Source organism: Amblyraja radiata, chromosome 17 (assembly GCF_010909765.2).
Source record: "Amblyraja radiata isolate CabotCenter1 chromosome 17, sAmbRad1.1.pri, whole genome shotgun sequence".
Classification (NCBI taxonomy): Eukaryota; Metazoa; Chordata; class Chondrichthyes; order Rajiformes; family Rajidae; genus Amblyraja; species Amblyraja radiata.
Genome location: NC_045972.1, coordinates 37,099,548 through 37,123,799, shown reverse-complemented (window position 1 = coordinate 37,123,799; position 24,252 = coordinate 37,099,548). Strand labels below are relative to the sequence as shown.

Here is a 24,252-nt window from a genome sequence, read left to right as displayed (position 1 = left end):
TAAAGGACCTTGAAGACTGATCAGCCCAGTCAAGAGAAACAAATTTCCAACATATATTCCCAGCATCTCCATTATATTTGTTTAATGTCTCTGGTCTGTAGTCTAACGATGATACCAATCGCTGTTCGGTCTCTCACTTAAGTAATAAAATGTACCTGCTGAGTCAATATGCAAAGAAGCCATTAATCTGTGAAACGTATAAAAGGTACCCAAACTTTGGAATTTAGAGATAATATTGTGCGGACACTGGCCCTTCAGCCCAAAGAGTCCGCGCTGACCATGATCGCCCTGTACTGTAGTGCTATCCTATACACCAGGGACAATTTACAATTTTTTTTGGCTGAAGCCAATTAGCCTACAAACCTGTACGTCATTGGAGTGTGGAGGTAAACCAGAGCACTTGGAGAAAACCCACACGGGGAGAACGTACAAACTATGTGCAGACAGCACACATAGTCAGCATTCAACTCGGGAGGCTGGCGCTGTGGCATCAACTCTATCGCTATTCCACTGTGCTACCCCCTATTCAAAGATTTATTAATTTGTACATAGAATATATTACGTAGCATTAATAGACATGTTTCCCCCTCTACTCTCAAGCTCTGTGCCGAACAACTGGCACCGGTCTACACAGACATTTTCAATCAGTCCCTGCAAACCTGTACTGTCCCTGCCTGCTTCAAAGTCTCCACTCTTGTCCCTGTACCCAAAAAGGCAAGGATTACTGGTCTTAATGACTACAGGCCTGTCGCACTGACCTCTGTAGTCATGAAGACCCTTGAAAGGCTTGTGCTGGCCAAGCTGAAAAATATCACTAAACCACTGCTGGCTCCTCTGCAGTTTGCATATCGGGCCAATAGATCTGTGGATGACGCAGTCAACCTGGGCCTGCACTTCATCCTCCAGCACCTAGACCGCGTTTTATTGATTTTAGCTCTGCATTCAACACCATTGTGCCAGAGCTACTACACTCCAAACTTTCTGAGATGACTGTGCCTGAACCCCTCTGTTGGTGGATCACCAGCTTCCTGACAGACAGGAACCAGCATGTGATGCTGGGAAAGCACATCTCAGACCTGCAAACCCTCAGCATAGGAGCACCACAAGGCTACGTACTCTCCCCTCGCCTCTACAAAGTCAGCATATTATTCACGCTTGATTTGCGCTTGTAGTCATTACATACAAACCGTAACTTTCAACACATCTTCACCCTGGTACACACCTGCACTTCGTAAACTGAAACAGACTGGTCGCCGACTTGAACGACTCACAAAGAAATCATCTCTCACAGTTCACCTTGAAGCTTACAAACTCCACCTCACTGACTACAAAGATGCCCTCATTGCTGCAAAATCTGCCTACCTCTCATCCATATTCACCGATCCCTGCCTAAACCACAGAACCCTCTTCTCCACAGTGGGCAAGCTCCTCAAGCCTCGAGCCAACACTCTCCCTACCTCTACTCCGGATCTCTGCAACTCATTCCTCCACTTTTTCGCTGATAAAATCAGCACCATCTATCAATCTTTATCCCCTGTACCCGACTCCCCAGCATCTACTCCACCACCTACCAAGACCCCTCCTTTCAACATCTCCACTGACCTCCTTACCCCTCCTCCACACTGCTTCCTCTCCCAGTTTGACCTGGTCACCCCTATTGAAATCTCCAAACTCATCAGCTCTTCCAAACCCACTACCTGCTCCCTCGATCCTCTCCCCACTCCCCTGCTGAAGTCCTGCCTCCCCGTTCTCTGCCCCTACCTCACTAATCTCTTCAACTCCTGATTGTCCCAAGGAATTGTCCCCTCCGCTTTCAAAACTGCTGCTGTTACACCAATCTTAAAGAAACCTGGTCTTGATCCCTCCTCTCTCATTAACTACCGCCCAATCTCAAACCTCCCCTTTCTTTCAAAAACCCTGGAGCGTATCGTTGCGTCACAACTTCATTCCCATCTCCTTGCGTATAACCTACTTGAACCCCTCCAATCTGGCTTTCGCCCCCTCCATAGCACAGAACTGCTCTCCTCAAAGTCCTCAACGACCTCTTCACCTCTGCTGACACTGGTTCCCTCAACATCCTCAGGCCCGCAACCTTGGCGTGATCTTTGATTCCACCCTCTCCCTTGAGCCTCACATCAGCCATGTCATTAAAACCTCCTTCTTTCATCTCCGCAACATCGCCAAACTCAGACCCTCTCTCACACCTCCCGCTGCTGAAAGACTCATCCATGCCTTCATCTCCTCCCGACTGGACTACTGCAACTCACTTCTCCTTGGCATCAGCTCCACCTACATCAACCGACTCCAACTGGTCCAGAACGCAGCCGCCCGACTCATCACCCACACCAAATCCTGGCATCACATCACTCCAGTCCTCAAACAACTTCACTGGATTCCCATCTCCCACCGGATCAACTACAAAATCCTGATCCTCACCTACAAAACCCTCCACCATCTGCCCCCCCCATATCTCACTGACCTCCTCTCCCCCTACCAACCCTCACGGTCCCTCAGATCCACATCAGCCGGTCTCCTCTCCATCCACAAGTCCAACCTCCGCAGTTTTGGGGACAGAGCCTTCTCCAGGGCAGCTCCCAGGCTCTGGAACTCCCTCTCCCAACTGATCCGCAATTCCGTGTCCCTCACCATCTTCCAGTCCCACCTCAAGACCCATCTCTTCACCTCTGCCTATCCTTAGCCCCACGTCCCCCTCCCTTTTCATCTGTGCATTAATTGCCTCATATTGTGTTTTGTATTGAATTCTGTCTTTACTTTGTGTACTAGTCATGTCTCTACTATTTATTTCATTCCCCTTACATGTTTTTCCTCTACCTGCTAAATTTTTGTAAGGTGTCCTTGAGACTCTTGAAAGGCGCCCATAAATAAAATTTATTATTATTATTATTATACAAAGAGGGCTGCTCGGCGTTGTACTTTCTCCAGGGTGATCTTGTTGTTGTTGTTGTTGAAAGGATCCCATACGGCTCCACAATACTCCAATTTGGGCCTGACCAAGGACTGGTAGGCATTCTCTTTGACGGATGTACCACATGCGTGAAAATTTCTTTTGAGTAGGCTGAGAATTCTATTTACTTTGTTGGACACTTGACTAATATGCGTCTTAAATCTTTGCTTAATTCGACTCCTAGATATGTGTGATGGTCGACAGCAAGCAATGTATGGCTACCCATGTTGTATTCTGATAAAAAGTGGTTTAATCTTGTGTGAGACATGCATAGTATGACATTTGGTTGTAATGAATGACATCTACCAGGTTTTTCCCCCACTCACAGAGAGCATTTGGTTTAGCTCAGCCACCAAGCACGACACCCGGAGGCTGCAGCGAATCGTCCGATCAGCTGAGAAGGTTATTGGCTGCAACCTTCCCTCCATTGACGAACTGTACACTGCAAGGGCCAGGAAGCGAGCGGGTAAGATCATCTCTGACCCCTCTCACCCTGGACACAAACTCTCTGAATCACTTCCCTCTGGAAGGCGACTCCGGACTGTCAAAGCTGCCACAGCCAGACATAAAAACAGCTTTTTTCCACGAGTAGTAGCTCTACTCAATAACCAAAAATCTGTAGCCTCCTTTTGCTCTGGTATTTTATTTAATTCACATGTTTAATCAATAATGTTTTATTATTAATGTTTAATGTTTTATGTATCATTCTTAACTGTCACTGTATGTCCTGTTGTCACTTGCGGGTTGAGCACCAAGGCAAATTCCTTGGATGTGAATACTTGGCCAATAAACTTATTTATTCAATCATTCAAATAATTATAAATATCAAAATGAAGTTCCTTTTCATTAAAGAATAAATTTCACAACATAACAAACCGCAACTATTACATTTTGTCTGAGAAGAACTGTCAAATATGGAAAAAGCAGCAATTAAAAGTATTTTCATTGGAGGAGCTGTGAAGGACAAAAGGTTACAAAAGGGGCCGTTGAGGTAGTTAACTGATGCAGAGTCATATTGAAACTCCTTGCTCCAATGCAATCTTCAATCATGATAAAAATTAATTGAAAAGAGCAATCCAGCATTCGATTTATCCACAGAGGTTAAATGAATAGATGCACAGAGACAAAGCTATGGGAGGATATGGTATACTTCTAATATGTCCTCAGTTGTTAATGAAGCCTCAGAGTATCAGCGTGGTCATTACCACAGGAAGTGTGTATCTATTAGAGCAAAGTCTTTAAACAGCAACAAATGTAATAGTACACATGTGTGTACTACAGACACTGCAATATCCATTAGCAACTGCCTCGATTTATTTAAATTGAACATTAAGGTATTTTCATTTAGAATTCTAGAATTTTAACCCCTAAGCAATAATGATTTACGGCCAGATATTTTTCTTGCATTAAAATCTATATTTTATGATGTTTTTCACTTAAGCTACACTAAAACAGTTGGAACTATACATAAATGGTGACATTTATTTGGAAGTAGAAATAAAATGGCATAGAAGTAATGAATTGGAAACCGTGGGGAAGGACATATTTACATCTGGCCAGCATAGAAAGGCTTCCAAACACCTTGCCCAGAGAATTACTAGTCACCGCTGGGTGTAGAGGTTGAGTGTCTGCAGACTCCTACACAGTGGATTAAAGGTGGCAGCAATCACCTGAACCAGATTCAGTCTTAAATCAAGTTTCACCATGTCTATTTTCCTGTGTAGATGGCTGGCTGGCTGGCATAGTGGATTTAAAAGCTGGCTCATTTATTTCCACATTTTACAATTATTGTTGCAACACTACTACTACTCCTGGCGAGATCGGCTATCATGATCGAACCGGACATCTTATAATTCTGACTAAGTCAGTACCACATTTCAAGGTGACTCATCAGAAAATCAGACTTCAACAATATTGCAGTAGAATTAGGTAGCTAAATGTACTCTGCACCACCCACAGTGCACTCCAGACTCCCATAAAAAAATCTGCCCCACTCATCTTTAAGCTTTGCCTCGCACCTTAAAATTATGCCCTCTATGAGATTTCCACCCGGGGAAAAAGGCTCTGATTGTCTATCTATAAGTCTTATAATTTAATATATTTTTTAGGTATCCCCCTCAACCTCTGGTGTTCCAGAGAAAACAATCCATCTGTCCAACCTCTCTCCCTTGCTAATACCCCTAATACAGGGACCATTCTGGTAAACCTCCTCTGCATCCTTTCCAAAGCCTCCACATCCTTCCTGTATTGGGGTGGCCAGAACTGCACACAATACAACAAATGCCTCCTAACCGAAAAGTACAATCTCATCTATTGCCTCCTTTACATCGACGAGACCAAGCGTAAACTAGACGACCGTTTCAATGAACACTTGTGCTCAGTCCACCAAGGCTAGATCATCAGTCTGAAGAAGGGTTTCGGCCCGAAACGTTGCCTATTTCCTTCGCTCCTTAGATGCTGCTGCACCCGCTGAGTTTCTCCAGCACTTTTGTCTACCTTCTCCTGGTTACTAACCATTTTAACACTCCTCCTCATTCCCATGCTGATCTTTCTGTCCTGGGCTTTGGATTGGAGAAGAGGGGGTTGTACATCTATGCTAGAAGGCACAATTAGTTGTATAGATAGCCAAAAGTTCAAACAGATTTTGACTAAATGAGTGAACACCATCTGGCATAACTTGGCCCACAAGCTACCTGGATCTGAAGTAGACAATATGGAATACTTACTGAGAGGTAGAAAACTCAGCTGGACAACAAAGAAATGTAGATGTCCATGCAAACAAGTCCCTAAAGTGCACAGCTAGAAAAAGTGATCAAAGGTTGGGCCAAAAGAGGCATTAATGCAAAAGTGCAAGGATGCAAGATTCGTTAGCACAGTCTCTGAACCCATCTGGAGCACTGCATTCATTTATACGCAGCACCTCAGGAGTTTTGTTTTAATTCATTCTCACCATGTGGGTGCTGCAGGGAATGCCAGTGTTTATTGCCTGTTTATGGTAGCTTCAACAAACTGAATGTCATGCTGCACCAGTACATATGGCATTTACGATTAGAGCACAATGGCCCAAAATTCCCAGTAACCGCATCAAGAACTTACTCTTTTCTGATGCCTGTGACTGTTAGGTGAGAGTTCAGGGAATCTTTGGCACGCAACAGTTCTAAAAATATTATGATATTATTTAGTGCTAAATCTGGAATATACACATAACTAAAGTTGAATTATCAAATAAAATATCCTAGAAGGTAGACATTTTTTTAATGTCCTTCATACTTAAAATATTCAATCAAAGAAATCACAAGCATGGTCAAATATATTGCTACGTAATAATGCACCATTTGGGCTTCATGTGATTAAACATAACATTTACAGAGTATTGTACAGTGGGGCAAGGGTATAAAAATTCTGAATAAACAGAGCAAATGATTTCAGTTTGTACTAATGTTGCCAACTTTGGCAGGATTTCCATGTTAAGCTTTACCCATGTGAAGATCACAATACTGCCAGTAGTTGCACAAACACTGGGAGTTTCACTGTCATTAATACCACACAAATATGGACCACTAAAGTCTCATGAAGGCTTGGATAAAGTGGATATGGAGAGGATGTTTCCACTGGTAGGACAGACTAGGACTAGAGGTCATAGCCTCAGAATTAAAAGACGTTCCTTTAGGAAGGAGATGAGGAAGAATTGCTTTAGTCAGAGGGTGGTAAATCTATGGAATTCATTGCCACAGAAGGCTGTGGAGGCCTTCCTAAAAATGGATAGTTTTAAGGCAGAGACAGATGGATTCTTGATTAGTACGGTTGTCATGGGTTATGGGGAGAAGACATCTGAGAGGGAAAGATAGATCAGCCATGATGGAACAACTTGATGGGCCGAATGGCCTAATTCTTCTCCTATCACTTATGAACATACAGGCCAAACTAAGTAAGGCTAGGAGCTTTTCTTCCCTTAGAGGTTAGTGCAGTTTCTTCAATAATATGATAGTTTTATAGATGCTTTGTAAGTACCCTGCACAGTTTATTTCCAGATTTTCTAAAAATGAGTACAAATGGTTGAATTTCTAATTGCAGCCTCTCAATTATTAGCCCCAGCCTCTTGGATTACTTAATCAGTTGCATAGCCACAATATTGCTATTCTCACAGATTTCTCAAACTTATTTAGCATTCGAAGAAGGGGCAAAAGAGAATGCCTCTGTCAAAGCAACTGAGAATCATTGACGTCGGTGAATGATGGGTAAAAAAAAAGCATGGGTTCCAAAACAAGTGTAAATTGCTTAAAAATTCAAAAAAACAGTACTTCACTTTTCAACAAAGTTAGATGATATCTACCACAAAAATTAAATCAAACCATCTTCTTGCATCAAACTGTGTGACCAAGAATTATCTGGAAATGGCTGTTAACAGAAGGTGGAGAGCACGAAAACCTCAGCAGGAACAAACACCTAATTTCAGCAGAAGCCAAATATAGTTCTTTTGAATGGAGAATGTGGGAGTTACTGATTCTGGGATAGCAATTAGCTGTACAATTTTAAACCTGGAGGAAAATACCATCTTTAGCACAAATCACAGTTCTTCTACTCCCCCAAAAGGCTGAGCATACACAGCAAATGTGCTTAAATGCAAACCTTTTGCAAAAGCCTCATTATCTTGATAAGTATCATTATCTTGAATGAGGATTACATGATAATGGAACTAGAATTTGTGTCTACCACTGAATCAGAGAAGTAGCAGTGTGTGGGCTTGATCAATAAGCTCAATTGTAAACAGCACACGACTGTGTTACATTTCCGTCCAACTGAAAAATAAAGCCACAATGCACTGAAAATCTCACTTTTGCACCCACCCATTTTAGAGCCTTGCTAAATACTCACTTTTTTACAGGTCTGTATTATAATCTTAATGTGAACATTTACATTGAATCAAACTTGGTATATTTTTGTTTATCCATTCTACTTCAATCTCAACCAATTTTTTTCACTAGTATTATTACGTTATTGAATTTTGGGCTATTTATATATCAGTGTGTATTGCATTTACAGGCCTGTTGTGCAGATGCAAAAATTGTGTTGTTCTGTTGTTAGTACATATGACAATTAAACAACTTGATTTTATTATTTTCTAGTCATCATCCTTCCAATATACAACAAATATTTTAATATTAATAGGCACCTCATCCTCACCTCTTCATTTAGTTTGGGAATTTAAAGATGCAATGGATCTGGATTCATAGAAACATAGAAAATAGGTGCAGGAGGAGGCCATTCGGCCCTTCGAGCCAGCACCGCCATTCATTGTGATCATGGCTGCTCATCCCCTATCGATAACCCGTGCCTGCCTTCTCCCCATATCCCTTGACTCCACTAGCCCCTAAGCTCTATCTAACTCGTTCAATACTTCTTTGGGATTACAAAAAGATGGCTTCATTTTTATGTTTTACTAGACGAAGTGGGACCCGTTGGGCCGCATTCCCCCAATGCAATATTGCACCACTCACCCGTTCCCCCAACGCAACCCATTTCCAACACTCACCCGTTCCTCCAACGCAACCCGTTCACCCAACGCAATATTCCACCACTCACCCATAGCCCCCAACTGCGCAGGCGCGGCTCATTTCACTTCATCTCCAACTCTCCCTCCCCCTCCTCTTCACCCTCCATCTTCTCTCCCCTCTCCTCCTCCCCGTTCCCCTACCCTCAGTCACTTCCTCCCTCTCTCCCTCCCTCCCTCCATAACCCGTCCCCCCTCACTACCCCCCTCCTCTCCCTCAATCTGTTTAAATAACATTAAACAACAACCCTCTCCTCGTCTCCTCCCCCACTCCCTCCTTACTACAATGTTACACATCTCTCACTGGACTGGGAGCCCTGTCTTTGTTAACATTGTCCATAACCCCTCACCCCTCTCTACCTCAAGTGGGACCCCTTGGGCCCCCTTCCCCCAACACAATATTCCACCATTCACCCGTTCCCCCAATGCAACCCCCTCCCCCTCCCACAGCTCCAGGTCACAACGTCTAAAAATGACTGGCTGACTTTCAGTTATTTATAAATCCCGCCCACACGGGGAGACTTTCAGTTTTCCGCAGGATGGGGATGGAGGAGTGCGGCTCCAGGCCCAGTCTGTGTCCAGCGTGCTTTCATCAGGGACAGCGACGAGGACAGCAAGTTTTAGTTATTTAAATGAGATCCCATTGTGATGTAATTGTGGGATGGAGGAGTGTTAACGGGCAATTTACGTAAATGAGATCCCATTGTGATGTCATAGCTGTAACTTTTGTAAAGTTGAAAATGTGAAGGAAAGTTGATGAACACACACACACACACACACGCACACGCACACGCACACGCACACATGCACCCAACAGGATATGGGGGAAAAGCAGGAACGGGGATTGATTTTGGATGATCAGCCATGATCATATAGAATGGTGGTGCTGGATCGAAGGGCGAATGGCCTACACCTCCACCTATTTTCTGTTTCTATGTTTTTCCCAGGTGGCAAAATCTTCATTTTAATATAAATGCTGAGTTACAAAGATGATGTGCAAAAGGGATGTTTGACTGTAGACAGACTGTACAGAGACAGGATAGCATACACTAGGATTTAAAATTATTTCCAAAATTTAAAAACAAAGTATTCTGAATGCTGAATATAAAAATAAAAAAGGGAAATACTCAACTGGTCAATCAATATTAAGGAGAGTAAATATTAAGTTAGCATAGCAAGTCAAAAATATTTCAACAGAACTGACTGAAGACAGGAAATCAAACCAGAGTATTCGTGCCTCCACTGAACCTGCATGTACTGACCCTCAGATGAGATCAGGGCCAATTCTGACTTATTTCTGCTAAGTGCCAAATATAAACTGTTTTTCCCCATGAAAGATCGAGAAATTTTGCTGGAAAATGATGCAGTTCCAAGATTGCTTGTCACTAAATTAATTACATCTGCAGAGTGAATTCTGAACTAGAGCAAATGAAGTCCGCCAAACATGCAAACTCAGACCTATTGAATAATTAGTTCACATTTGCTTCACTCCTTGTTAATCTTCACATACCCATAGTTTTCACTAAACGTTAATGCACATGTCACGACCCGAAATGTCAACCATCCCTTTGCCTCCACGACTGCTGTTTAACCCTCCACCTTCTTCCAGCAATTAATTTTTTAGTGCAAGCATTTTTTTTTAAATCTGATGAGGATTTCTGCTTCTACCACCTTATTTGTGAGCTTCAAAGCCCTATAGCTCCCAGAGAGGAAAACAATAATCTCCCTTCTAATCCTGCTACTAAACATTTTTGATCCATGTCTCCTAGTTACTGGCCTCTTTGGTAAAAAAGAATATTGGGTCTCATGCAATTTAAAATCAATTCTCCCAGGAAATTCCTCTCTTCTATGTCTCTTCGTCCCTCTTCCAAAATATGAACCACTCGGCTTTTATCGGGATATCCTACAGAAATTACTTATCAAAAAATCATTAAATAACTACTTCTAATTGGAGACATAAGAGACTGCAGATGTTGGCATCTAAAGCAAAACCCAAGGTGTTGGAAGAATTCAGCAGATCAGGCAGCATCTGGGATGGGAATGGATAGACAATATTTTGGGCTGGGATAGACACAAATAGCTGGAGTAACTCAGCAGGACAGACAGCATCTCTGGAGAAAAGGAATAGGTGACGTTTCGGGTCGAGACCCTTCTTCAGACACACACGCTACACATTTCCTACATATTTCGGGCTGGGAGTCTTCTTCAGACTGGCCGCCTCCCCAGATGCTGCCTGACCCGCTGAGTTCATCCAGCACTTTGTGTTTTGCTCGGACTTCAAACTAGCAGCTTTCTAGTTGTAGCCAAAACATAATTACAGACCTGACTACAAGACCACAATGCAATGTTGACTTAATTCAGATCACAGCCAGGTATCAACATTAATGCAAAATATAAAGACATACTAAAAATATTGAAAGATTAATCACAGATTAAAAAAATGAATCAATATTAAAACCACAGAGGCACGTGTCTAATAGCCTAAAATGACAACAATGTGTTAATTGCTAACTGCTGCCAATTTTAATCAAGCAAATTTAATTGTAACTGGAAATGCCCTTTTCAGAACAGCAAAGAGCTGATGAGAGATACAGAATCCAATAGTCTGAAAGCAATACCAAGAAGATTTGTGTTGATTTTTTTTTATTACTGTCTACTTACTCAGCCAAATGCAAAACTTTTCTCCCAAATTAAAAAAACAAACTGCCATTTTGGCAGGTTAACCAGGTAGATAAATTACACGGCACAAAACCATCCAAGGGGCTCTGTAATCTTTACGTTAATTTAATCAAATTATTTCATTTACTGAAATCATCCAAAGATACATTTGTATAAATCGTTATATTCAGCATTTTTGCAACATCATTTGTGAGTATGGGTCTAGTTAAAACGCAATTTGTATATATTTTGTTCAGATATTATTCAATCAAGTGCCAGTTTAGCAGCACAGCAGAGATTTCTGTGCCAGCAACTAGAATTCAGGAACATTGATGTAGAGACACAACTTCTTACCATCACTACTATAAAATTTAAATAATTAAATAATTCTGGAGCCAGAATATCCTGTCTCGCTTATACTGTGTTCATCTCATGGAAGGGACAAAGAAAATCTCCAGAATATAGTGGAGAACAAGTGCAGAATCTGGAGCTGAAAAGAAATTTCAGTATTAAGTATTAAGAGTAATTAATGGAACTGAGCGATGATAAATCCCAGGAATCGATGACCTGCGTAACAAAGCTTTTAAAGATAGATCAAAATGCTGGAGTATCTCAGCGGGTCAGGTAGCATTTCTGGAGAAAATGAATAGTTGTCGATTTGGGATAGAACCCTTCTTCAGACTGGAAAAGAGTTGTCGAAAGTAGAATTTCGACCTAAAATGTCACCTATTCCTTTTCTCTAGAGATGCTGCCAAATGTAATATATCTGGATTGGCTGATAATACAAAGCTAGGTGCCAAAGAATAAGGGAATATAATATATTTTTTTTTTAAATTGCAAATAAATTTTATAGAAAAAATTTAATATCATAAAGATTTTAAACAGGGAGAGATTGAAATGTATTGGTGTTCACAGGAACCCTGTGTCGCTGTACTCAAATTGGAGAAAGGTACTAGGTACATCCTAATTGCTTACAGGTACAGCAGCCAATCAGGTTGGCAAACTGTATGTTGGCCTTTTTTTGCAAGAGTTTGAGTTCAAGAATAAAGATACCCAACTCCAATTAGGTAGTTAGTGCCTTGGTGAGACCACATCAGGTTTGTTTTGTTCTGGCCTGGTTTTACCGACACAAAGGAGGACATAATTGCCAAAGATAAATTACCAACTAAGATTCATTAGATAGACAGATGGTATGGACCAAAGAAGGCGATTTCACCGAAACCTAAAATTCTACCGGGACTTAACAGGGTAGATGCAGGGATGATGTGTCTGTCCTCTCACAGGGATGTCTGGATCCAAGAAAGCATCTTAAAAATGCTGGAGTAACTCAGTGGGTCAGGCAACATCTCTGGAGAAAAGGAATAGGGGACCTTTCGGGTCTGAGTTACCCCAACATTTTGTGGCTATCTTCAGTATAAACTAGCATCTAGACATCTTAAATAAGTAGTTGACCATACTGAACTTTGGATTTTTTTAATCAAATTCCAAAGACTCAGTTAACATTTTCAAGATTTTTGGTTATTTAAAGAATATAGTTAGCCAAGGAAAGTGATTTTGAGGCAAATGATCATTTATGATCATATATTAAGCATAAAGGGGTCAATAGCTTATAGGTGTTTCTATAAATAATCATATGACCCAGTGTAGTCAACTCTTTAACTGTTGTCTTATTTCAGCTCCAATTAGACATGAGCAATAAATGTTTGCGTTACCAGCAAGTTCACATCGCATTAAAAAAATAAACTGGCTGCTCCAAATGAACACAAATCCAAATGATTGTGTTCAAGAAGGAACTGCAGATGCTGGAAAATCGAAGGTACACAAAAATGCTGGAGAAACTCAGCGGGTGCAGCAGCATCTATGGAGCGAAGGAAATAGGTAACGTTTCGGGCCGAAACCCTTCTTCAGACTGATAGGGGGTGGCGGGAAGAAGGAAGGAAAAAGGAGGAGGAGGAGCCCGAGGGCTGGGGGAAGGGAGGAGACAGCAAGGGCTAACAAAATTGGGAGAATTCAATGTTCATGCCCTCCGGATGCAGGCTCCCCAAGCGGAATATGAGGTGCTGTTCCTCCAATTTCCGGTGTTGCTCACTCTGGCAATGGAGGAGACCCAGGACAGAGAGGTCGGATTGGGAATGGGAGGGAGAGTTGAAGTGCTGAGCCACCGGGAGGTCAGGTAGGTTCTTGCAGACCGAGCGGAGGTGTTCGGCGAAACGATCTCCCAACCTCCGCTTAGTCTCACCGATGTAGATCAGCTGACATCTAGAGCAGCGGATGCAGTAGATGAGGTTGGAGGAGATACAGGTGAACCTCTGTCGCACCTGGAACGACTGCTTGGGTCCTTGAATGGAGTCGAGGGGGGAGGTAAAGGAAATCCAAATGACCCATTTTGGTAATTAATCCTGATTGCAACATCAGAGCAGGTAACTTTTCACTGAAGTGCACTGCCAGAAACAGCAAAACGTGGCCTCCAAATGGATTACACTCACCATCCCTGGAGTACATCCTCACCCTGAATACACAAGCTGGACCATTTGTGATGCCTAATTTGCCAAAAGCTGCATTCTGTTTATTCAGTACTGTCCTTAAAGAATTACAATCTTGCCCCTCTTAATCATTATTGCTGTAAACAACATATCAGATTGCGAACTTTGCAGCAGCCAGAATTTAAGATTAAAATAGGATATAAAATAGACAATATATTTATGACATTGTGTTCAATTTTACGCATAGAGTAAAGCACAACCTTCTCCTAATTTGCTATGACCAGAGTGTGGGTTTTTTAAGACGATCTTTTTTTTTAAAGCAGTTTCAGAGAAAGCTCAGTTGCAGGGGCACTTTGTTTCCATCTAAATCACACTAAAAGCATGTACAACAGAAAACACCCATGCACAGCTACACTTCTAGATTAGATGAATTTAAGGGAATCAAACAAATGGCTGTAAGCTTATTCTTCTTCGTTATTTCTGCAGCAGAAAATAGTCAGAATCAATGTATTCTACCATTTGCCTTCATTTCCATTCCAAACTGGCATTTATTCCTTTAATCTATCTATTACCCAAGACACTTGATTCTCTTGGATCAAATAGGTTTATGAGACATGATCTCCCAGGCACAAAGCCACACTGATGATTCCTAATGCTGGTAGAAACATAGAAACATAGAAAATAGGTGCAGGAGTAGGCCATTCGGCCCTTCGAGCCTGCATCAATATGATCATGGCTGATCATCCAACTCAGTATCCTGTACCTGCCTTCTCTCCATACCCCCTGATCCCTTTACCCACAAGGGCCACATCTAACTCCCTCTTAAATATAGCCAATGAACTGGCCTCAACTACCTTCTGTGGCAGAGAATTCCAGAGATTCACCACTCTCTGTGTGAAAAATGTTTTCCTCATCTCAGTCCTAAAAGATTTCCCCCTTATCCTTAAACTGTGACTCCTTGTTCTGGACTTCCCCAACATCGGGAACAATCTTCCTGCATCTAGCCTGTCCAACCCCTTAAGAATTTTGTAAGTTTCTATAAGATCCCCCCTCAATCTTCTAAATTCTAGCGAGTACAAGCCGAGTCTATCCAGTCTTTCTTCATATCCTGTCCCTAAGAATCACTTCCAACAACGTTTCCACCACTGATGTCAGGCTCACTGGCCTGTAGTCCAGGGCTTAGCCTTGCTATCCTTCTACATATTGGTACAACATTAGCCTCCAGTCTTCTGGAACTCCACCTGTAGCTAAAGATAATGCAAATATTTCTGCAAGGGCTTCTGCAAATTCCTCTATAGTTTCCCCAAAAAGTCCAAAGATGCACTTGGTCAGGATTTTTAAAACCAACAGGTGTATAAAAACACCTCTTCTCTGGTAATTAGTATATGATCCAAGACATCATAATGCCTCTGCCTCAATTCCTTCGTCTCCATAATCATCTCCTCAGTAAAAACAGATATGGCATTTAATATCTACCCCATCTCTCATGGTTCTACACAAAGGTCATGCTGATCTTTAAGGAGACATATCATTGCCCCAGCCACTCTTTTACTCTCAATATACCTGTAGAATCTATTGGGATTTTCCTTTACCTTGCCTGCCAGCTCTATTTCATGTCCTCTTTTTGCCCTCATGATTGCCTTTTTAAAGTGTGCTCCTACACTTCTTACACTCACAACCGTCTGTGAACCTAGAAGTCATCTCATAATGTGATGTGGTTTCTCACTCTTCTCGCTCAACTGCCTTTTAGTTATTACTAGACCAAGTGGGACCCGTTGGGTCCCGTCCCCTCAACGGGGGCCTGCGGCGTCACACATACACACTAACCACTCAGCTTGATATTATATTAATATTATTCATTCGCTCCTTTTCCCCCCCATCCCCCGCCCTATCCACTCATGCATAGCCCCCAACTATGCAGGTGCGGCTAGAGAGGGAGAGGGAGGGGGTAGAGAGGGAGAGGGGGTAGAGAGGGAGAGGGGGTAGAGAGGGAGAGGGGGTAGAGAGGGAGAGGGGGTAGAGAGGGAGAGGGGGTAGAGAGGGAGAGGGGGTGGCGAGCAAGAGGGGGTGGAGAGCAAGAGGGGGTGGAGAGCAAGAGGGGGTGGAGAGCAAGAGGGGGTGGAGAGCAAGAGGGGGTGGAGAGCAAGAGGGGGAGGGGGTAGAGAGGGAGATGGTGGGGGGTAGAGATTGAGGGGCGGGGGGGGGGCGGCGTGCGGCATCACAGGGGAGGGCTGGTCCCCGAACGCAATACTCCACCACTCACCCATAGGTCCCAATACTCACCACTCCCTAGAGAGGGAGGGGAGGTAGAGAAGGGGGGGCAGAGAGGGAGGGTGAGGGGGTAGAGGGAGGGGGAGGTGATAGAGAGGGAGGAAGGATGGTAGAGAGGGAGGGAGGGTGGTAGAGAGGGAGGGAGGGTGGTAGAGAGGAGGGGGGGCAGAGAGGGAGGGGGAAAAGAGTGGGAAGGGGGGCAGAGAGGGAGGGGGCAAAGAGTGGGAAGGGGGCAGAGAGGGAAGGGGGCAGAGAGGGAAGGGGGCAGAGAGGGAAGGGGGCAGAGAGGGAAGGGGGGCAGTGTGGGAAGGGGGGCAGTGTGGGAAGGGGGGCAGAGAGGGAGGGGGCAAAGAGTGGGAAGGGGGCAGAGAGGGAAGGGGGCAGAGAGGGAAGGGGGCAGAGAGGGAAGGGGGCAGAGAGGGAAGGGGGCAGAGAGGGAAGGGGGGCAGTGTGGGAAGGGGGGCAGTGTGGGAAGGGGGGCAGTGTGGGAAGGGGGGCAGTGTGGGAAGGGGGGCAGTGTGGGAAGGGGGGCAGAGAGGGAGGGGTGTAGAGAGGGAGGGGGGTAGAGAGGGAGGGGGGTAGAGAGGGAGGGGGGGTAGAGAGGGAGGGGGGTAGAGAGGGAGGGGGGTAGAGAGGGAGGGGGGTTAGAGAGGGAGGGGGGCAGAGAGGGAGGGGGGTTAGAGAGGGAGGGGGGCAGAGAGGGAGGGGGGCAGAGAGGGAGGGGGTAGAGAGGGAGGGGGGTAGAGAGGGAGGGGGGTAGAGAGGGAGGGGTAGAGAGGGAGGGTGGACAACTTGTTCTATTTGATCTTATTTGGTTGTGCACGCCAGGTTGATTGCATTCGTCGAAACAGGGCGGCCCACGTGAAGGTTGCAATCTCCCACCCCGTCCCATTGTGATGTCATTTGTAAATGAGATCCATTGTGAGATGGCACTGTGACATCATCAATGGATAGTGCTGCAAGAGTCTCCCACTGAAAAGCAGTTAATTTTCTGAAATAAACGATTAAAACTTTTAAAACTTCGGAAATATAGGTTGGAATGCGACGGTATGATGACTACGCCGTCGAGGGGAAAATTGCGAGTAGAATGTGTGAAAATGGGAAGGCTGTGGCCTAGCATTTGGAAGAAGATACAAATTAAGTAGATTAAAAGAAAGCCAACACAATCCTGGCTCACACAGACATTTAGAATGTTAAGAAAAAAGGGAAGAGTTTTAGTATAATAGAGATGGAAACATTCATCAAATCGAACAGATAACAAGAATTAGCAATTTAAAAGAGATTTCTGCCAATATTCCTCTGCTACACCTTCCACTCAACAACAAGCTGACAAAACTATTTGTAAAACTGCAAAGATAAAATTGAGCAAGTAAATACCCATTGACAAGTCAAAATTACTTAGTCAAGGAACAGAGCAACGTAACGATGGACAATTGTATACTGACAACTATAGTTTAAAAAAAAAAATCCACATCCATATTCTAATTAATACTGTAAATTAAGAAATTTCTTGTTTTACAATTTCAAACAGCCATTGGTCTAAATTCCAACATGTTATTTAATCCCAGACCATTATTTCAATTTGGGATCAATTAACTTGTCATTGCAGACAAAAGAAATAGAGAGTAGAAATAGAAAACAGCAAAAATAACTTGGCAATGCTCTAGCTTTAACAGTGATTAATAACTTCCCACATTCTTAACTGCATGGGATGCTGCCAATTGCCAATTTAAGATAGTTTTTACTGTTTGAAGCTGCAACCCTCAATTAGAACACTGCAATGATAAGGCAGCCTTCATTCATTATGGTTCGTGTTCTCACCATTTTTCTTCCTTCAGACTACTGTATCTTGTTGTACTTTGCCTGCTTGGTTCATTGTATTTCAAACCTTACCCTAATGCCCACAAATTCCTTTTACTATCTTTTTTGTTAGAAACATCATTGATGCTTCTCCCCATAATCTTACATTAACCACACTTCATCCATATAACAATCTCCACTTTTTGATTTAAGCACTTTACAGCTCCCCACTTCACATTCTCTGTTCATTCTAAATGCTCAGAATATTTTTTACAGATAAGAAATAATGTTTTCCTTGAATAAGTGCTACTTTATACATCTGATGAAGTGATTTAAAATCTATTTCTAATTAAATTGATTTAGTTTTCCTTTCGTAGTGCAATGAAACATATGAAACATTAATGTAAAGTAGCCTTGAATTACTCATCGTGTATGATGCCAACATTTTGCAGTTGTAAGTGGAATAAACGATAACAGTTTAGGTTTAAAGGAATTCTCTTCCACATCTCTTTAAATTATTTGTATCGAAGCACCAATTTCATGATGCATTTTATTTGATGCAAAAAGAGTTTAGCAATAATAGTTTTATATTTAAACTACCACATTGGCCTCGTGAAAGCACGTTGATTTCAAGAGTGAAAACCAAATAATTTGCAACAGAGAACATAAACAAGATTTGTTTCCTCCTTTACACATCTTTTGTTAATTAAGTTTACAAATGCTCATGGCAAGGAAATGGATAGACACTTCTGTACAATACTCTATACGAAGTTTTGGTGCATAAGAAACTAATCGAAAAAGTATAGATCTTTAGACTGCAAACCATATACGGTTCAATATGGTTTAGACTGCAGGCAAACCATATACTGTTAAAATGCTATTCTCAGAATAACAATGCATTTCATATGCAGAATGGAATCAAACATCTGCTTTAGATTTTGTGGATGCATTATGTAGATGGTACCCATCATACTACCAACTAATTTCCTCGTTATTGAGAAAATTGTCCACCTTCCCACCAATACATTAGTAATGAACTTGGAAGTAATTTCCATCAAGCTTTATTTAATTTTAAGTTTGACCCTCCCTTGATGTTATGTCTGAAGAGAAAAGCTCACAAGCATCATTCAGATCAAATGGCATTGGAGTATGGAGAGTGACTTTGTTGCAGATCAGGTGGGACGGTAATGGATAAAGTGAGGAAAGGGACAACAGAAAGGGCTGAAGAAAGAAGAGAAGTAGTTTAATTGGGGACAAAGTAATCAATCTATTAATAATGCAGAATATTTTGCCCTGGGAATTGCATGGGAGTAGGGGGGAATGTGGTATGAAGGAAGAAAAGTGCTGGGTGTATTAATAAATATAATTCTGCAGGATGCAACTAATCACGTTTTTCTGAATTAAGAGGAAAGGAGTGTGGCTAAACCCAGATGCTTCTCATGTGGGTAAATAGTTGAAAAAACTATACGTTTGAGCAGGAGGTTGCATTTTTTAAGATAAGGCATGGCATTGAAGTGGGTGTAAACCGAATGCTGACACACCCAGTGGAGGATTGCTAACATGGCCCAAATTTAATTCCTATTTCTAACATCTTTCAAGTAGGTGATAGTGGGCTCCGTTCCTGAACTGCTCTTGTGGCGCAGAGATATTGAGTATAGAGTTCAGCAATTAAATTCAGTGATGACAAAATGCTGACTTATTTCCAAATCAATTGTGCGTAAGACTTGGAGGTCAACTTCTATCAGACCTCTGCAATACTTGTTCTTCCAGATTTGGTCAGTGCTGACAAAGAGGTCATCGTGAGTTGTTCCAGTGCATTTTCTACTTGGCACATACACTGCTGACAGGCTGTGCAGGTAGTGGAGTGAGTATATATATTCAGGGCACAGGATTGAATCTTAATCAAGAAGATAAACACAAAATGTCCCCGATGTTGGGGGAGTCCAGAACCAGGGGCCACAGTTTAAGAATAAGGAGTAAGCCATTTAGAACAGAGACGATGAAACACTTTTTCTCACAGAGAGTGGTGAGTCTGTGGAATTCTCTGCCTCAGAGGGCGACGGAGGCAGGTTCTCTGGATGTTTTCAAGAGAGAGCTAGATAGGGCTCTTAAAAATAGCAGAGTCAGGGGATATGGGGAGAAGGCAGGAACGGGGTACTAATTGGGGATGATCAGCCATGATCACATTGAATGGCGGTGCTGACTCGAAGGGCCAAATGGCCTACTCCTGCACCTATTGTCTATTGTCTAAAATGCAGGAGTAACTCAGCAGGTCAGGCGGCATCTCTGAAGAAAAGGAATATATGACGTTTCGGGTCGAGACCTGAAACATCACCTATTCCTTTTCTTCAGAGATGCTGCTTGACCCGCTGAGTTACTCCAACATTTTGTGTGCATCTTTGGTTTAAACCAGCATCTACAGTTCCTTCCTACACTCTTAGTCTAAAAGGCTTGTTGTGCTCATTGATATTGAGTTTTGCAGATCGTTGGAAACAATTCTTTGAGTCGAGTGGAGAGTATCCACCACACTTCTGACATGTGGTTTGCCAGAAAATTGACATAGAAGATGTGTCAAGTAAAGAACACCCAAATGGATGAAAGCGTGTATAACCTAGAAGAAATACATTTTCGAAAAAATAAAGCTAAAATGGTTAAAGAAAATTACTCGGTAAACAATGCCGGAAATCATCATCGATACTATTGACTGAATGCCAATCCCTGTGATGCAAAATTTCAGGTTTCTACTGATGTTTTCCTCGAGCACAATATATTCTGATCATTATACATACCATATATCTAACAGATTAAAATATTCAACTTTTTTTTGATAAACATGTAGTTCCATGCGTGCCGTCAGTCCGAAAACTCAAATTTATTTGAACCTGAATATAATTGTTAACAAAACTATTGGAGGCATCAGGTTAAACACAGGCAAGCAAATCTCACTGATGAATAAATTACCGTAGACTGAGACACTGAGGGCAGAAAGCAGCCCACCAAGTCCACACTGATCATCAGCCACCCATGTACACTAATCCTAATTTACTCTCCCCACATTCCCATCAACTCCCCCTAATTCCCCCTCACCAACAACACTCTTGAAGCAAATTACAGTGGCCAATAAACCTACCAACCTGCACGCCCTGCAACCTGCATGGATGTCTCCACTAGTGGGAGAGTCTAGGACTAGAGGTCATAGCCTCAGAATTAAAGGACATTCTTTTAGGAAGGAATTTCTTTAGTCAGAGGGTGGTGAAACTGTGGAATTCTATGTCTATGAAGGCTGTGGGGGTTAAGTCAATGGATATTTTTAAGGCCGAGATAGATAGATTCTTGATTAGCACAGGTGTCAGGAAATATGGGGAGAAGGCAGGAGAATGGGGTTAGGAGGGAGAGACAGATCAGCCATGACTGAATGTAGACTTGATGAGCCAAATGGCCTAATTCTACTCATCGCTTATGACCTTATGATGTCCATGGGGCGCAACAGGAAACCAAAGCTCCCAGGGAGAAACCTTTGCAATCAGAGGGAGAATGTGTAAACTCTGTACACAACAGAGGTTAAGACTGAACCTGGGTTTCTTGAAATAAAAGGCTGCAGCTCTACTTACTGCACCACTGCATCGGCCTTGTACACCATTTCAATATAGAGTACTTGTCGAACTGTGGCAACAGTAATCTTGGTACAAGTAAATTTAATAAAAAATATAACGGGTCACACCAAAAGGATAATAGATGTGATTTCTGTCAATTAATCATCTCAAACCTAGGCAGTAGTTCCTTGAGGAAATGTCCACCCAAATCATCTTCAGCTGCTTTCTCAACAGTTTTCCTTGCATCATGAGATTTTAGTGAACATTTTTTATTGGCAACCGAACAAAGTGAATTCCATTTGCAATTACCCAGATAATGAAGCAATCTGATTCTGCACACTGAGAAACCTAGACAACATCAGGCTGGCAGTGACAAGTAACAATAACAGTCACTTACATGAGAGAACTTAAACACTTATTTGTTACAGTCGATGGTATAACAACCATAGGTTTCTCCTGAATCAACATCGTTAGGGTAACCATTGCCCAGGTATTTAACTGGATAAATCACATGAATACTTTGGGTACAAAAGCAAGAGTATGAAGGTAAACACTCTGCTTGCCTTGATGAATGCAAGTAATCAATCATCCACTCAGGCTGGTAAGCCCCATTCTACAGCCAGCATGACTGACACAATCCTGGACCCTACTAATTCTTTTCACTAGTGGCATTTCAAAGTTGTGGTGCACACCATTCCAAGGTGCAACACAGCAATACCTCAACACTTGTTTCTTCAAGAGCATTTCCTAAATCTATCACCTGGAAGAGCAGGTGCATTGGTGCATCATTTGGTGTAGTTTCACATCACACATCATACCTTAATTATTGCTGGAAATAAATATTTCAACACTCTACCCAATAGCACTGTCAAGTACCATCTCTAGGAGGACAGTAGCTATTCAAGAAGACAGTTTTTTTACATTTTCTTAAGCCCAATTAAAAATGGGCAATGCTAGCAACTATTACGTCCGCAAATGCATAAAAAAGTTGGTTGAAATGAAAACAATTGAAAACCTCCATACAATTAAAAGGTTTACAATTTAATGATGAAATCTGCCATAAAACTGATAAAACATAGATTGTCATGAAACAAAGCCAAAGCTCAAATTACTAAACTTGCTTCTCTACAATCAAAACAGGTATACAATGGAGTCCTCAAACTATCCAAAACCAGGGTTAATACTCAGCCAATTGAAATCAATAAAACAGATATCTTTCCAATATTGATAATCAGTATCAATTCTAACAGCTCAAAAGGAAGTATAGAAGGATTTTTCCAACATAGGCAAGAACAGAATATGGACTATATCATAAAAATTCATTGTGACTTAATTCTGCAAGCGTTTAAAACAAAGGATTCAAAACATAAGGAGGCACACCAGCAAATGCCCATTTACCTGTATATCTGTGTCTTTGACCGGCTCAAGAGGTTCAAAGGTTGTGGCTGCACTCAAGCTTTCCAGTCGCTGAGAGATGTGAGATATGTCCAGCCCTTTGGTCCCCAGCAGAATAGACCTATTTAAAAAGAGGGGAGGGGAAAAAATAAATCATCATTCAATGTTCTCCATATAAACAATTATTTTAGCTTTAAAATTTACAGTACAGAACCAGCTTTGAGGATTGACAAATAAAATTATCAAATGTATTCTTTAGTTAGAAAAATATCTTTAACCATTAAACATGCAAGCAAAGAGAATAGGCAGCTGACTGTACAATGTCAAAATGGAACAAAGTAGGAAGACAGTCCAGGCATAACACACCGTGAGGAATGCCAACATTCTCATTTTATTATTTTGCACAATAGAAGGTAAATTAATGCAATTTTCATTTACCCCTGGACAACAGATATGGAACAACACTGACTAGGGTCCAAGGCAATGGATGCCAATTTGTCATTTCAGGATAAGAATAACACAATCTTTACATAACGCAACTGAGACAAACAGATTACCTTCAAGTGAGAGAATATACTGATAAAATAAACCCATCATTTCATACTACATTTAATATTGAGGCGTGACTTCCAACTACTTGTTTCACAATTAGGCTGGTAAAATGAAGTCAAGGTATTCCCCCCATAAACTTATGTTTACTGCTGCTAAAGTGAAGATTTTCTCGTTCAATTTAAAATCATAGTTTCTGAATGAAGTAATTTCTTCAAATTTATCATACCTTGTTGCAGATATTGATTTCTCTATGAGAAAGGAGACTAACCTAAAGTCTTTTTCCAGCAATTAACAAATATTATTCAATCTCAACATCCAGAATTAAACTCTAATCAATTCACAATGACCTTTACTTAACATGAAACTTTATAATCTTTAACGCAAACAGCAAAATCCTAGCCAGAACACGCTATCCTCAACAACACGAGGTGACTTACAACGTGCATCTCCTGTGGCACACTGTCATATTTTATATGAATGGCCACGTTGTTGAAGGCAAGAGTCGCAAGTGAGAGTGACTGGTCAGCTTGTCTCAAGAATAAATAGACCCTATGGATTATTTTGCACTAAACTGGTGACAGGTCATTGCAAAAACAATGCGATTCCTGCTAAAGAAGTACAATTCAAGACATTCCAAATAAGGTTTAGCCCTTAAACTTACGCCTTGACATCTGCTGTCTCTTGTGATGTGCGAGTCAGGGTCCTGGAACGCAAAACCTCCCCTGCCTGCTGAATCTCCTGCAGGTTTCTTTCCACATGTGGAAGCTCGGATACGCCTTCAGTTTCTGCTGCAAGCTGCTCGGCTTGCTGCAGCAGCTCTCCAAAACCCTCCAGGTCCATAATAAATATTCAACCGGGTCTGCAGAAAGAAACAAAAATTAGAAATTCCATACAATTCTTTCACAATGATATATAAAGAGGCGATTTATACACAACAGTCTGTATTTATGTTAAGCCTTGGAGATAGGGAAAAGCACAGTCAAA

General features: G+C 42.0%; 1 protein-coding gene across 2 annotated transcripts in view; it reads right to left on the bottom strand.

The window, feature by feature from the left end:
• Nucleotides 1–24,252, bottom strand: part of nup93 (nucleoporin 93) — a 107,131-nt gene that overhangs the window by 62,388 nt on the left and 20,491 nt on the right. For both annotated transcript variants that reach the window (XM_033036175.1, XM_033036176.1), the window contains 2 exons: nt 23,930–24,127; nt 22,720–22,837 (listed from right to left, as the gene is read on the bottom strand). In XM_033036175.1, the coding sequence (XP_032892066.1) occupies nt 22,720–22,837; nt 23,930–24,108 (297 nt within the window). In that variant the 5' untranslated portion in view covers nt 24,109–24,127. The remainder of the gene's footprint in view (nt 1–22,719; nt 22,838–23,929; nt 24,128–24,252) is intronic.